We start from the raw sequence: 14,845 nt of genomic DNA, 5'->3' as shown, positions 1-14,845 counted from the left end.
TAAACACTTATTCAAAGTCACTCCCCTTCTGCTCCCCATTCACAGGAATGCCTTCATTTAAAGAAAGGGCATTCTGTTCCTGACCCTAATTCCAGTACATTAGTTTCTTCATGAGACAGACTATCTGCAAATAACTAGCAGCTGAAGATTTTCCTGCTGCTCTTAGCCAGTAGGCTGAAGGGAAGCCAATTCCCTTCCTCGTTGCCATGTTCGCTTCACCCAAATGGGCTTTTATAGTGTTTCTTGCAGCAAAAGAAGTTCTGTTCCAGGAAGTCATTCTTGAGAGCCGATATGGACACTCATCAGGTGTGTGGATTCCAGTAGTACAAGGAACTCAGCTTGAATCGCTTGTACTTCTGCTGCCCCACTTCTTGTAAAATCAGCTCAAAGAATCTCCTACTAAAAGCTGAAAATGGCCACAGAGGGCAATCACTCTCCTGATGTTTCCGCCAGTGCCATCCCCCTCTGCTGTTCACTCCTGGCAGCCTCCCAAACTTCCAGGCAGGTTCATAAAGGCAGGTTCTTCAGTCACATGCTTTTCTGGCTCCTTTTTACTCTAGCTTTCATTTTGTACTATCACACACCCAAATCAATAATGTTGACTTTCATCAGGTCCAAGGTGTTTGGCTTCTCCAGACCCAGAAATCACGCTTGTATCTTTAACCATTGCATGACCCAGAAATGTCCAGCAAACGTGATTTCTCCTGTATGAAGTGAACATGCCATGCAACTATGAAAGACGCAGGAACAAGCCGGGCATTGCCCTGTAGGGCCTCTCTCATGCAACTAACTCTATTCATTTCCCACCGTTTACCAGGAGACAGCAGAATTAGCATTGCCCATGGTATCAGGAAACCATGATGACCAGTGTTGGTTAAGCACCGTTGAAGGGGGACTTACAGTGAGGGCTTTCCTTGGCTCCAGCCAGCAGCAGTGTCTTGGCGATGGGTGAATTGTTGGTCATGATGGCAATATCCAGTGGCAGAAGACCCTCGCTGTTTGGGGTGTTAAGATCCAGCTCCTCCAGGCTGTACTGCTTGAGCAGCTCCTGCACCTTATCAAGATCCTGCAGCTCAACAGCCTCAAACAGAGCAGCATTGCCTTGAAACTGCAGAAAGGAGCAGAGCAGGCACCAAATTTGAACACATCACTCATTCCACGGGCTTGGCTTTGCTCAGTTGCTTTCATCACCTTAACAAGATCAAATTGGCCAACACTTGCAGATTGTGTGTGTGGTTGCTCTCACAACTGAAGCCATGAATTTACCATATTCATAACACTTCTCATTTTTCAGTTTATCAGCTAAACCCACCTGGATGAATTTGCTAAAGAAACCTGGAAGTCCAATGACTTAGAATGTAAAGTGGATTACTCATCAAATAGCAGTCCCTTATTCTTCTGGAGCATGATACACACCTTCACACTGCAATGATCTTTTACAAAGGTAATCCTCTTCCACACACACGAAAACATCATACAACATCATACATACAAAACTACATCTCTGTCACATTTGAGAGGGAATTAGTGAAGTAATTTGCATGAAAGGACCTCTGAATGGCAAACTCAATTCTTGCTTGATACTCCTTTTGAGAGGTACAGATGTTGGGAGGTTACTTGTTCAGAGTTCAGGGGCAGGAAGAGGTTTAGCAGGCTGGACTCTCCCACTGAAGTACAGCAGTTCATCTATCTGCTTTTCCCTACATCACAGCTGCACTGTGGCACTTAAAACACAAGTTCCATGACACAGCAGTGAGTAGATGGCCAGACGAAACTGAAAGCAATAGCTATTTTGTGGCAAGGAGCACCAGATCTACGACTCCCTGCCACCATGGTAGGTACTGAACAAGGGTTGTTTTCAAGTTGACCCTAACTACGCTTGCCTCTCCTTTTCTCCAATAAAGAGCTAGGCTAGATTTACGATGGCATTTGACAGGAGCCTGGTTAGTTTTCAACTTGACAAGCCATCACCAATTAATATTGTGTGAGCAAGGAAGTGGGTGGACATGGAAGAGCCCAAGAGCAGCATTAAAGTGAAGCATCAAAATCAGGGCATGTTGCCCTTGCATGTATCCATTTCTTGTAATAGGATATCTTAAAATTCCGAAAGCCCACATAGCTACTCACTTTGATGCGTAGAGCAACATACTCACAAGGTAGGACTTGCGCAGCTTCTCCTTTTCGCTTCTCCCTGCTAAGCTCCCTTCGTCAAATGACATGTAGTTCACCCGGAATTTGCCAGAGAGGTTCCGGTACAGCCTCTTGGCAGCATTTGGAGAAGAGGGTCCCGGCTGCTTCCTAGACTGGGCCAGCTGCAGGTCTCTCATTTGCTGTGTCATTTTAGGTGAGGAAGACCTGATGAACAGAAAGAAAAGATGAATGATGTTAGATATCTACGAAGTGGCAACACAGGTTTGGTTAAGCAGAGAGTAGGAAGTCCACTGAACATTCTGTGAGTACAGCAGTACTTCTTGCCTGAAGAAGAGTTTTGCGCAACTCAAAAGTCTGCTATAGTGCCCTACCAAAATCATTCGCCCAGTGTAGAGTATTTTTGAATTGTATATGAATCTTCTCTAGTTCTTTATGGGTGTTCCTTTATATCCAGGGGTTCTAGAGACCTGTACTGTAGTGATTGTGCCATGGATATTAGAATATTTCCAGCATGGAATCTAAACTCCTACAAAATCATGAGAATTCATATTTCACTTTTTTAAAAGCAAGTTTGCATTTGAGCTGGTTGCTGCCTCCAGCACTAGGTTTTGGTGTTTTCTTCCTATAGCTCTATCCTTCCACCAGGCCCCAAGTTCTTGTCCTACATACCTACAAATCAACAGAATGTCCCATAACCCCCTTTTTTAAATTTCAAACACATATAAGGTGCTTTTCAATATGCTCAGAGAAGGATATAAAAGATAAAAATCCAACACATAAGTAAGTAAAATCAAGACAAAACCAGCCATCAGCTTACTATTCAACCCATTACAAGCTAGGAACATATATTAACCGAAAGGAAGGAAGGAAGGAAGGAAGCCAGACAGACAGACAGACAGACGTAAGTCCAAAGAAATAAATATTATAGCCTTTCCTGAAAGCAATAAAAGAGCTGGGACCTATAATCTCAAGAGGAAGGTTTTTCCTCTACCTCTGGGCCACTGCTCTTAAAGTCCTGCTTCTCGGTACAGATGATTGTACCTCACACAATGGGAGAATACAAAGCAGCAATTGGTTTGCAGAATATAGCTAGTGAGGGAGATAGTATAGGAAAAGGTAGTCTCTAAGGAATGTCGGTTGTGAAGTGCATCAAAGGTTAATGCCACTTTGGAACCATCCAGAAATATATGGGCAAGAAGCACGACTGACACAAAACAGGTTGAGTCAGTGTACACATCCCACCATTTATTAGGAGAGACGTAGGAGTGTTTTCACCATCTAATGCTTCTGGGTTGCCTTTCAAGGTCACTCTCCTATAAAGTACGTTACAGTAATCCAGTCTGAAAGATACAGCGTTATGAATCAACTTGGCATGGTCAACTTGGTCTATGAAGGGACAGAGCCTGTGCAATACATGCTACTGCTTCCAGTGCCAGGAAGAAAACACTGCCTGTTCAACAGTCATAAAATGAAATGTGAAATTATAAAAACTTCTTCAAAAGCATCCAATGTACATTTTTGTTTTTTATGAGCTATGTGGTCCAAACACCGTAACCCATCTCTTCCTTGTTTCCCTTTCTTATTTTAACTCTCCCCCTTTTAGTTTTCGTTTGAAGGTTGTGTTGTTTGTATTTCTTCAAAAACAAATGCAATAAAAAAAGAAAAGAAATCCCAACTAAATCCCCAAAGGAGCATCACCGCCAGACCAAGAAATAGAATCATTCAGTTAACTCCTTCTCCCCCCGTGCTTATGTGTGTGTGTGGCCTGCCTGGCTGAAATACACTGCAAAATAAAGTGGGGAAAAGGCGCTATCTTGAGGTAGTAGAATGGATTATACAACTTCAGACTACAGGTGAGGGAATCACATTTTTTGACATACAAACTTATATGAAACTCCCCACTTTCCTTCAAGTAGAAAACTAGCCCAGCAGGAAATGGGCTGGGCTAGAACTGTTCTTCCTGATGTGCTAGACTTTTTTTTTCTTTTTCTTTTTAAATGGAGGGTGTTTAGAAATAGCATCTCCACTTAACTGCAGAGCCACTGCTAGTTAGATGGACCAGTGATCTGGCTCATTATAAAGCAACTTAATACTTTTCATTCCTCAGACTCCGATAAATGCTGTGCATATCCTGCTGCTCATCTGACAGACGTGATTTGCGAAGTTGTGCTGTTTTTAGCAGAGAACATCTTCAGATCAATGCCAAGGGCCTCTGAAACATGGTCCTCATGCTAAGAATCTATGTAGGTATTCTTAATAAATTTTGCAGGGCTTTCTGATGTAGTATTTTACAATTCTCATCCCATGTATCCTTACTACAGCTGGAGAGGCAGTAATTTGTCCAAGAGCACTCAGTGAGTTTTGTAGTTGTGTACAAATTATAATCAATCTCCCACTTTCAATCTAACATTATTTACTATACCATTGCAGTCCCTGGTATTACAAGTAGCTTTGGGAGCAATCCTGTGGCCCCTAGACAGCATCTGAAGGGCCATAGATTATTTTGGATTCTCCAAACTGAGATCGGATACAGTGCTCTGACCTCAGAGCGGGGGAACTGGAGCTCCAACCCCCCTCCCCTTGCAGCTAGTGAGAAAAAAACCATGCTGGGTGCTCTCTGAAGTCAGGAGCTTGACCTCAGAGAAGGGTGTGTTTTGGTGGCAGGAAGGGGAGGAGACTGGAGGTGTCAGTATGCAAGCTATTCTGAGGCCTCTCTAGCATCCTTCCCTCCCAACACCCTGAAGCGCTCCAGCTAGACAGGCAAAAAAGCCCGTCTAGCAAAAAATGCAGGGCGGGAGATCGTGAAGGCAAAAAGCAACTCCACTGCTCCTCCCACCCTGCATAGGATGATAAAAAGCCTCCGAGTTTGGGGCCTTATGATAACTGAGGGCACAACCCATAGGACTGTACCCTTACTGAGCTATAATGTCTGCTAGCAAACTAGGCCACAATACGGAGCAAAATCACAGCTACATTTTCCTTAAGGGAGGCCAGGTTAACTCAATGACAATTCTAAGCTGCAGCTAGCCTTGCAAATTCAAGCTGCAAACAGCTCATAATTGCACACTTTTCATTGTCGTTCATTTCAGTTGGACTGTAGCACTTGCTACTGGAGTGCAGGTTGTAATCATTGTCTTCCAGACATGTCCATCATCTGTTCAAGCTTTGCCTGGATCCAAAGAGCTGAAATTGTAATATTTGTTTGTATATGATTCAGTAACAGTGGTGGTGGGGGGCCAGGGTTATCATGCAACGTCCTTTGCGCCTTTCCTCCCCCAGTTCTAGCAAAGACTCATCACAACACTCTTGCAGCATACCCTGGAATAACTGCAATTTTTCAGAAAGCAGAGGAGAGGGCTACCAATATAGAGACAGTGACACGTGTCAAGCTGACTAAATGGAGGGCCACCACAAATCAATACTAATTAACTTAAGCTGTGAACAATTACTCTGCCTTAATTAGATTTGTCTGAAATGGTAGCATGGAAGAATTGTGCAAAGACATGTCTAGCTGACATGACTCGAATCAAAGAAAAAACCTCAACAGAAAATTTGGGACACAGAGAAAAGTAATCTTTTATTGAATCAACTCTCATTGAAAACCACAAACATCTTAAACATGCATGCATTATGCTTTAGTTCAGCCCGTAACCACCACCCCAACAAAAAAAACACCCACTATGAATCCTCCTCCTCCTCCTCATAAAACAGGACACTGTCAGGGCTGGTGGCCCAGACATAGACATGCCTGTACTTTTAATGTGGGTGGGTGTGTTTAGAAATAGCATCTCCCACTTAACTCCCAGTTATTGAAGTAGACAGTGAGCAGCTTGGCCTGCACTGAGCAATCAATTGCTGCAACTGAGGAGCTAGACCAGAGAGTCGGGGATTATATAAAGCGAGATGAGACCCTGCTGGTTTCCCTGGTTATCAACTGTACAAAATTATGCAAGGTGCTATCTCCAGTATCAGAGGCAGTAAGCCTATATACCTCAGTTGCTGGGGAACATGGGCAGGAGGAGGCTGTTGCACCATGTCCAGCATGTGGGTCTCTGGTTAACAGTCGGTTGGCCATTGTATAAACAGAGTGCTGGACTAGATGGACCCTTGGTTTGATCAAGCATGGCTATTCAGAGCCAGTGTGGTGTAGTGGCTCAAGTGTTAGACTGGGAGTCAGGAGATCCTGGGTTCTAGTCCCCACTCGGCCACGGAAACCCACTGGGTGACTTTGGGCCAGTCACAGACTCTCAGCCCAACCCACTTCACAGGGTTGTTGTTGTGAGGATAACATGGAGAGGAGGAGGATTATGTACGCCACCTTGGGTTCCTTGAAGGAAAAAAGGTGGGATATAAATGCAATAAATAAATAAAATAAATAAATAAATATTCTAATGTGCCTATGCTGCCTAATAGCTGCAGTATGCCATCCAGTCCCTTGCAGTAGAGTAGAGATCAGGCTAACAGTCACCTTTGCTTGCAAGCTGCCCTGGTGGCACAGGAGGAAGGAGCCAGTGCCCTGCTGCCAGAGTCATTTGTCCAAGACCTCTGGTGCTTTACAACAGTGCTGTTTTGACAGATATAGTTCTTGCTTACAAAAGCAACAAGAATAAACCGGATAGGTCTCTATGGTACTCTATGGTAGTATGGTATTAATTCTTCCTGAATTCACATGTGATGCATGTTAAATGTTAGACTTATCCATTATATAGCCAGGAGGTGAACGGCGATTCATATAACCCAATAGGCTGCTGAGCTAGCTGGAATGAACTAAGAAATGCAGGTACTGAATTGGTTTCTTGGGCAGGCTTGTGCATCAGTAAATTACAATTAACATGAAACAGCCTCAGTTCTGCGCAATGCTGAAGCAGCACAGGCTGAAGCAGCGGCAACTTCTGTAATTATGTTTGCAAAGACAGCCCTGCAGAAGGTATTAATAGAACCTCCGCCTAACTCACTCAATCACTCTGATTTAATCTGAGACGTTGTGGGATGGAGAATTACATTAACCATTTTATCTTTTATGATGTTGCTTTTTTTAGAGCTTTGAAACATAGGGAGATTGGCTCCTGCCAGGCATCCTCCTGGGACGGGTTGTGAAGATTAACATGTCTATAAAGGAGGATGAGCCCATGCTGCAGAAAAAAGGTGTAATTCTTTTGTACCTAGGCAGAGGAGTGAGAGTTTTAGAGTGAACTCAAGTTTTTCAGCAATGTCTTGGCCTATTATAGAACCTCGATGTCTCTGAGAGTGGAGGGCAGTCTGAAATGATTTGATCCAGTAGTGGAATTGATTTTGTGTCCCTCTGGTATTGTTACTTCACTGAACATATACAAACGGGGGACAGTTCGGACACTTGGAACAATTGTTTCCTATGAAAGAATGAGTGTGGACACATACCTAGGGGGATTCACACATACCTTTCCCACCTAGATTTGTGCAAGCTATGTTACACATGGTGATCTTCACCATGCACATCGGCACATGTCTAGAAGGCTCCTTTCTGAGAACATGCCGTTGAAATGCACACCATGGAGCATGACTATTTGTAAGAAAGTGAAAATGGCTGGGAATGACACCTTTGGAATGTGCCTATATTCATGGCGGGGACTGCTCAGACACAGGGTTCCTGGATTCGACAATGTCCCACATCACGAGCAACTAAGGGAACTTTAGCAGGCATCAGATAAGATGACAGGTCATCTTATGGCTTGGGAACTAGCTAAAGAAACAAAGCATAGGAATGAATGGACAACTTTCACAATGGTGTAGGTAAACAGCGGAATCCCACTGGGATCTGTACTGGAATTAATGCTTTTTAATTTATTCACATAATATGAAGGCCTGGTTTCAGAAAGATCTGAATTCAGCGAAACACTATAGGCTCATTAGTGTAAATAATACTAATGATGACACTATATAGTTTTTCTAAAATTACACTAACAGTGATGTTAGTAAATGGGTAAGTGTCGACACTACTTGTGCTGCCGAAACTCGAAATGAATAAGTTCGTAAATCGAATCCAGTAGATTTGTAATTCTCAAACGTATAATAAACCCTGACTTCAATCCACTTACCTTTACTATTTCCGAAACTGAAAAGGAGATTATGAGTAAATTTCTATTTTCTGTGTCATCTGCATTACTAAGCCACCAAATTCTGACAGCCTCATGAATGCTCAGATGTTAGTTGCTGTAAGCTTTTACTTTAACCCTTGAGTTACACTTGGCCAAAGGAACCAATCAGTTTAAAATCTGGCTTGAGACCGGAGAGCTGAAAGGCAGCACACTCTGGTTTCATCCATCAGCTAGGAGACCAAGTGCCACTGGGAGGCTATACCACCTGCCTCCCAGGATGACCATCACTGCAAGGCAGAGGCCCACCTGGCTCCATCCATCTGCCAGAGATGGAGCTGCCTCCTCAATGCTTGTTTTCCTGTCCCCTTTGCATTCCTTCTCCTTTTTTTTCTTTTTTCTTTTTGGTCATCTCTTAGATTGTAAGCCTTGGCAGGGACTGCCTTATCTTTCTTTATATGTACAGCACTTAGAAAATTGTAGGCGCTTTGGAAGTGTTAAATAATAACAATCATATAAACATACACTTGGATCTGAAATCATACAACGATCATGTTTGAAGAAAGAATCACGTAAGATTTGTATAACCCCCCATGTTTGATGTTTTTCTCTTACAAATTGTTATTTTTTTGGTAAGTAAAAGTCTAGATGTAGGTGATGAGTGGCACTGGGAAGGATCTTGGAAAGGCAATGTCTTCTCTCTGTGTTCAACCACTTACTGAACTTTCATATTTAGCTTGTGATCATTAGTGAGTTATAGAATTGAGTGGTGCTGTGTTGGGTGTGTGGGAGCGGGGGTTACCTCCACCCATGGGTCTATGTTGATCTATTATTGTATACAAAGCATAGGTGATAACAGCCAATCACAGAATGATGCTTTATGATGTATGACATGATGCACAGGGTATCATGACACATTCCAAAGATACATGTCAGGGTTCCGCCTTGTCCATAGCTGGAACCTGGTCACTTTGGTGGGTTGGTAGGGGAAGTAGGACCTCACCCTCCCCAGACTTGTACACAGACAACGACTCTGAGCAGCCTTTGGACCCAAACATGACAGCCACAGGACCAGCAGTCTCCACACCAGCCACCTGGGTTCCTGGCCAGATCTCAGATTACCTGCATCAGTCCTAGGACCACATGAATAGAGGAGATGGCATGCCAGGCAGGAGAGTCAGGGCTATCAGTGAAATGCCCAGCTAGCTCCACATCAGTCTAATTTGGAAGATAAGGACAGGCAAGGAAACACTTGCTGGGAACACAGGCATGGCTGTGAACCAGAAAGTGGCGGAACCTTCCTATATAGGCCTTCTCTTTGATCTCTATCAATGCTCTGAAGCAACAACATCCTTATAGATCCAAGCTCCAATGCAAAATAGAAATCTTGTAAATACAGAGTTTATAATGTTGTATTCCTAAGTCGGCAAGCCAAATTATAAATCAAGACAGGGTAGTTTGCCCATCATTAGTTAGCATTAGGAGAGTCCAAAATGAAACTATAAATCCAAACAGCCAAATATATACAAAATCAATGTTCTTACAAACAACAAAAATAGCTCAAATTGCAGCCAATCTATTATGTTAATAGCTTTGGCTGCTTTATGCAACCACCCCTTAGTCATTTCCCATGTGTGGCTAAACGATACACAAAAGATTGTCTAAAACTACTATCTGGGTCCATAGGCAGACAGGGGTTTTGGAATTCAATTCTCCTTTGTACAAAACTAACGTTGCAGACCATTCTAGCTGCCGATGTAACAAAAGTTCTTGTCTGAGAATTCAAGAACACCACGAATAGACTTTAGTTCAATACATTTAGAATCAAGAGATGTTTTTTTAGGAACAACTCAACCAGGTTCTTCAGAAGGAACACACTTTCACTTACGGTACTCTCTGATAAAATAAGCCATGAGTAGGTGCTTCTTGACTTACGTCCTAATAAACCAATTCCTGGGTACTTTGAAGACTCCTATCTTCTATTACCTGCCCTAATACTGTACCTGCCTTCCTTCCTTTTAGAACTTGGCTCAAACCACTGTTCATAAGCCTGACTCTTTCCCCCAGACATTTTCTCTTTTGAGAGGCACATGCTACTGGCGTGGTAAAGAGGCATCATTGACTTCTGCGAAGAATTATATCAGAGACCCAAAGCACAAGTCTGTGGCTTGGCCAGGGTTCCACAAAGGTAAACACAAGTCCAGTGTAAACTGGGAAACAGATATTGGCTCCTGAGGCTGAGAAAGTAGTTTTGATAGGAGAAAATGCTCTCAAGGTTTGACTTCACCATGTTGCTTTTGGTGTAGTAAAGTCAACATGAGATGATTTCACTTCACTGAAATTACATGGTGAGCATTTCTTATGAATGACCCCCCCCCCAACCCACGTGGTGACAGTTGGTATTTGCCACGTCTCGGGAAAGACATAAGAACAAACATACTCTCTAATGTAGTAAATATTAGCAGTCACCACAGGCAGGAGATTCTTACCATGTGAAATTGGAAAGGTAAGAATAATCTCCTGGCATGTTCTTTACATCAAAAGGGAGTGTGAGAGCTGGGCGCCCATCAGAGCATTTTAAAAAGTTTATATACCTACTGTTCTGCTACCAAGCCTTAAAAGAAGCTGCAGCAATTGGGCAGTATAGAAATGAAATTAAGAATGCTAAAGCCGTTTCCAATTAATTTGGGATAAAAACTATTTGAAACACAATTCAAAATACACAATTAAATAGTAGCAGCGGCAAAAGTGTCAATAATAATAATAATAATAATAATAATAATAATAATAATAATCCTAGTGTCATTTGCTAAATGCTCAGGGTGGGGGTAGGGAAACAATTTAAATGGTCCCCAGAAGATTGGGAAGGTGTCAAGTGAATATTTTTGAGGATTGTTTTTTTCCACAATCAGGACACCACCACAGAAAAGGCCCTACCCACAGTTACCATCCACCTGGACTCTGAAGGCAGGGGCATATGGAGTAGAGCCTCAGATGATGGTAAAAAGGCATCAAAGAATGAGGATAATATTGTGTGGCGCTGCATCCTTTGCCTGTAGATGATCTGCTTCTTACCCTTGTGCACACATTACTAGATGTAGCACTTGAACCTGCTCTACAAAGGATATATTGTCATTTTGCATCACTTCTTATATCCAGATTAAAATCTGGGACTGGTACATAGGTAGCTGGTCTTACACCAGGTCACACTCTTTGTCCATCTAGCCCCATGCTGTCTGCTCTGATGGGCAGTGGCTCTCCATTCAGGCAGAGAACTTTCATATTACCTGCTACTTTCACTGGAGATGCCAGCGATCAAAACCTGGACCTTCTGCCTGAAAAGTGTGAGTTCTACCACTATGGTTTCTTCCCTGGAACCTGCCCCAGTGTGAGGAAGTGCTTCGTGGTTGGCTAGCAACATGGCCAGGACACAACAGGAAGGATGAGTAATCTTCAAGTGTTTGTAGCTCAGAGTCCATTTTGAAGCCTAGAGGTGTAGCATAGCGAGTGACAAATCAGGAAGTTTCCAGTCTAAGGCCGTTTCTACACCTGCTTTTTTTCCTGGTTTCCTGGGATGATCCTTAGTTGTAGAAAGTGCCTAAATCTCATTTCTGCCATGACCTCACTAGGAGGCCTTCAACAAGCCACTTTCTCTCAGCCTCAGTCCCCACCGCCCTGCACCTGCAATATGAGTGATAAGAACATAAGAAGAGTCCTGATGCTGGATCAGACCAAGGGTCCATCTAGTCCAGCACTCTGTTCACACAGTGGCCAACCAGCCATTGGCCAGGGATGAACAAGCAGGACATGGTGCAACAGCACCCTCCCATCCATGTTCCCCAGCAGCTGGTGCATACAGGCTTACTGCCTCGAATACTGGAGATAGCACACAACCATCAGGGCTAGTAGCCATTGATAATTATATTCACTTCCTTACAGGTTTGTTGTAAGTATTACAGTTAGATAATACATGTGCTTTGAACTCTTAAAACTACTATACAGATGTTAGGTATTATCTATATTAGGACAGAGCCCCCAAATAGTTGCAAGGGCTATCAGCTGCTGGTGAAGCAAAATACTTGCCTGGCACGTCATTGTCTATCAAAAATTGACCCCTCCTGTCAAGGAGCTATAATTGCCTATTCATTCAATCCTAGCCCGAATGATAGGATAATGTGAAGTGCTTTAGAGTTTTATCTCGATTCTCAGCATGCACCGGTTTGCATTATGCTTACAGTGATGTCTGTTCTCCATTTTTGCATTGTTTGCATGAAAACATGAGCCTTAAAGTACAGTCCATGCCAAATAAAAATCAAGAGCCATAATATCCAAGAAGCATCAAATTATTAAAGGGCAAACCTTCTTAGAGGTTGCATGACATCACATGCGTCCCACAGAGCTGAAAAGGATGAGCATCCCTGTTGTATGTGAGCCATCAGAGAAATAGATGGTTCACATGCAAAGATACAAAGCACTGGAAAGAACAAGGCCAGAAGAGAAAGAAGCAGGAGCAATGAACCAGGTCAGCCTGGCCTTGCTGAATCAGGACTATATGTTGAGCCCAGGTTTCAGGATGCAGTCCACTAATCAGGAATAATAGTTACATCAGGAAATATAGGAAATGAAGAACAAGCCTGCAGATCTCTGTGAAATTCAGTTAGGAGTTAATTCACACCTCTCTAATGAGGTGTGAATTGCCAAGGATTTAGCATCAATTACCCCCAAGTGTTTGCATTCTCACACTACAGCTGAGATTGGGTGGTAGGCTTGCTGGCTCAGAGTGAACCCAATGGGCTACTCAAACCTACCTGGAACACTTTTATGCAACTAATTGAACAAGCTGTGAGGAATGGTAGATTTTTGTAGAGGTTTCTAGAAGGATCTTGATGCAGGTTTTAAAAATTATGCTACGCAACATTATTCAAGCAGGAAAAAACAAAACAAGACACTTGAAACACTGAGTGAAGTCAGAAGGTGGAAACTTGTCGTGGCCCTGGAGCCTGATCAGAGAAGCAAGGACACAGAGGACAAGGATGCCTGGTTTTATGAACTCCCTCAGGAGGCAGCCGCCAAAGTAACCATTCCATTAAAGACTCCCATGGAGGAAGAAGCACCTTCGGAGGTAGTGATGCCCTCATCTTCTGGTTAGGATTAGAAGGACTGCCCTTTATCCTGGGGTGAGCCCCTCTGGCAAGGGTAGGGTGCCTTCTCTTGCCCTTGGAGGTTGCTATAACCTATCCTCTGATTCCAACAACCCTTCCCCGGAGCCGCCTCCAGTTCAGGAGGGCACGACACCACAACATGCCAAGTCCAAGGGCAAAAGCCGCCACCTCAGCCTTACCAGAGTGTTAACCATACTGTGATTATGTGGACTTCAGTCAGGAACAGGAAGAACTCAGCCAAAGCACAGTAGCACTCTGACCCTGTTTAGATGACATGCCAAGCCATGGTGGTTAAACATTTTGAGTTAATCATTATGACTTAGCATATCATGTGACCCATTCCTAACCATGGTGGCTACATAACCACGGTTTAAACATGTTCATTAACCATTTGCTGCAAAAGGGTTAGCAGCCTAACCGTGGCTTAGCATTATTATTTATTTATTTATTTATTTATTTATTTATTTATTTATTTATATAGCACCATCAATGTACATGGTGCATGTTGTCTGAACAGGCTCTCTGCCCCTATACATGTCGGCCATTGCCTGTTCATGAGCAGAGCCACTGGAAACAAGAGCCTTTTCATAAGCAATAGGAAAAACATAGTCGATTAACCTGATTTTACATACTGCTTGGTTCAGTACATGCAAAATTACACACACACACACACACACACTCTCCCAAAAAAACTAAAGCAAGTTTATCATTAATGAAAAAAGAAAAAGAAAAATAGATGTCTATCTGAAGCCTCTAAGGCAACTTGCAGAATAAATAGAGAATTGCCAGAAATAGAAAGTAGCCTTACTCAACTAGTACAAAACCAGGCCAAACTAAAAAGATACAGCAAACAAAATTAACGTTGTGTTGTTTTTTCTTTACACAATGAAGTTGTGGAAATCCACAGAAAATTATTAATTAAAAAATGACGTGGAAACAATATTTTGCATGAGTCCAACCATGGAGCTTTCTGCTCTGAATGGACAAAAAAGTTCTATTTCCCTCTGAGTAAAAATACTCCAACACAGCTCACGTTACATATATAAAAACCATACATAATTAATATAGAAAAACATATTGTGGATGAAGAAGCTGCGTGCTGAAAGTAGTTTTGCCTGCTACACTCTCATAGAAAGAACAGTGGTGTGCTAAATTGTAATGAGGAAAAACTAGTTAAGGACAGGAAAGGCTCCCATTGTACACTACAGAGCTTCCACACTACATTTTTAAGAGGAGGTATCCAAAAATGTCTGCTTGCCGGGTCACGTTATGTGTTACTTTTTTTTTCTGACATGAAGATTAACCTAAGTTCTTACAAACCAACCATTTAAACACATGTGGATGTGATGTGTGGTTAACATCCTCCTTACCACTTGGCAGATGATACAGACAACCAAGTTACCCCAGAATTAAAGGTCTGTCTTTAGGATAATGTGGTCATCATTTTCCCATACACTTAGA

At 42.7% G+C, this 14,845-nt stretch overlaps 1 protein-coding gene across 2 annotated transcripts in view; it reads right to left on the bottom strand.

The window, feature by feature from the left end:
• The window catches only part of LOC134410191 (ankyrin repeat and fibronectin type-III domain-containing protein 1-like), a 328,172-nt gene that overhangs the window by 33,565 nt on the left and 279,762 nt on the right, over window positions 1-14,845 (bottom strand). For both annotated transcript variants that reach the window (XM_063143337.1, XM_063143339.1), the window contains 2 exons: window positions 2,154-2,355; window positions 901-1,108 (listed from right to left, as the gene is read on the bottom strand). In XM_063143337.1, the coding sequence (XP_062999407.1) occupies window positions 901-1,108; window positions 2,154-2,355 (410 nt within the window). The remainder of the gene's footprint in view (window positions 1-900; window positions 1,109-2,153; window positions 2,356-14,845) is intronic.

The sequence above is a fragment of the Elgaria multicarinata genome, chromosome 17, assembly GCF_023053635.1.
Source record: "Elgaria multicarinata webbii isolate HBS135686 ecotype San Diego chromosome 17, rElgMul1.1.pri, whole genome shotgun sequence".
In the NCBI taxonomy this organism is placed as follows: Eukaryota; Metazoa; Chordata; class Lepidosauria; order Squamata; family Anguidae; genus Elgaria; species Elgaria multicarinata.
The sequence above is the reverse complement of the archived record's forward strand: the minus strand, read 5'-3'. Positions and strand labels throughout refer to the sequence as shown.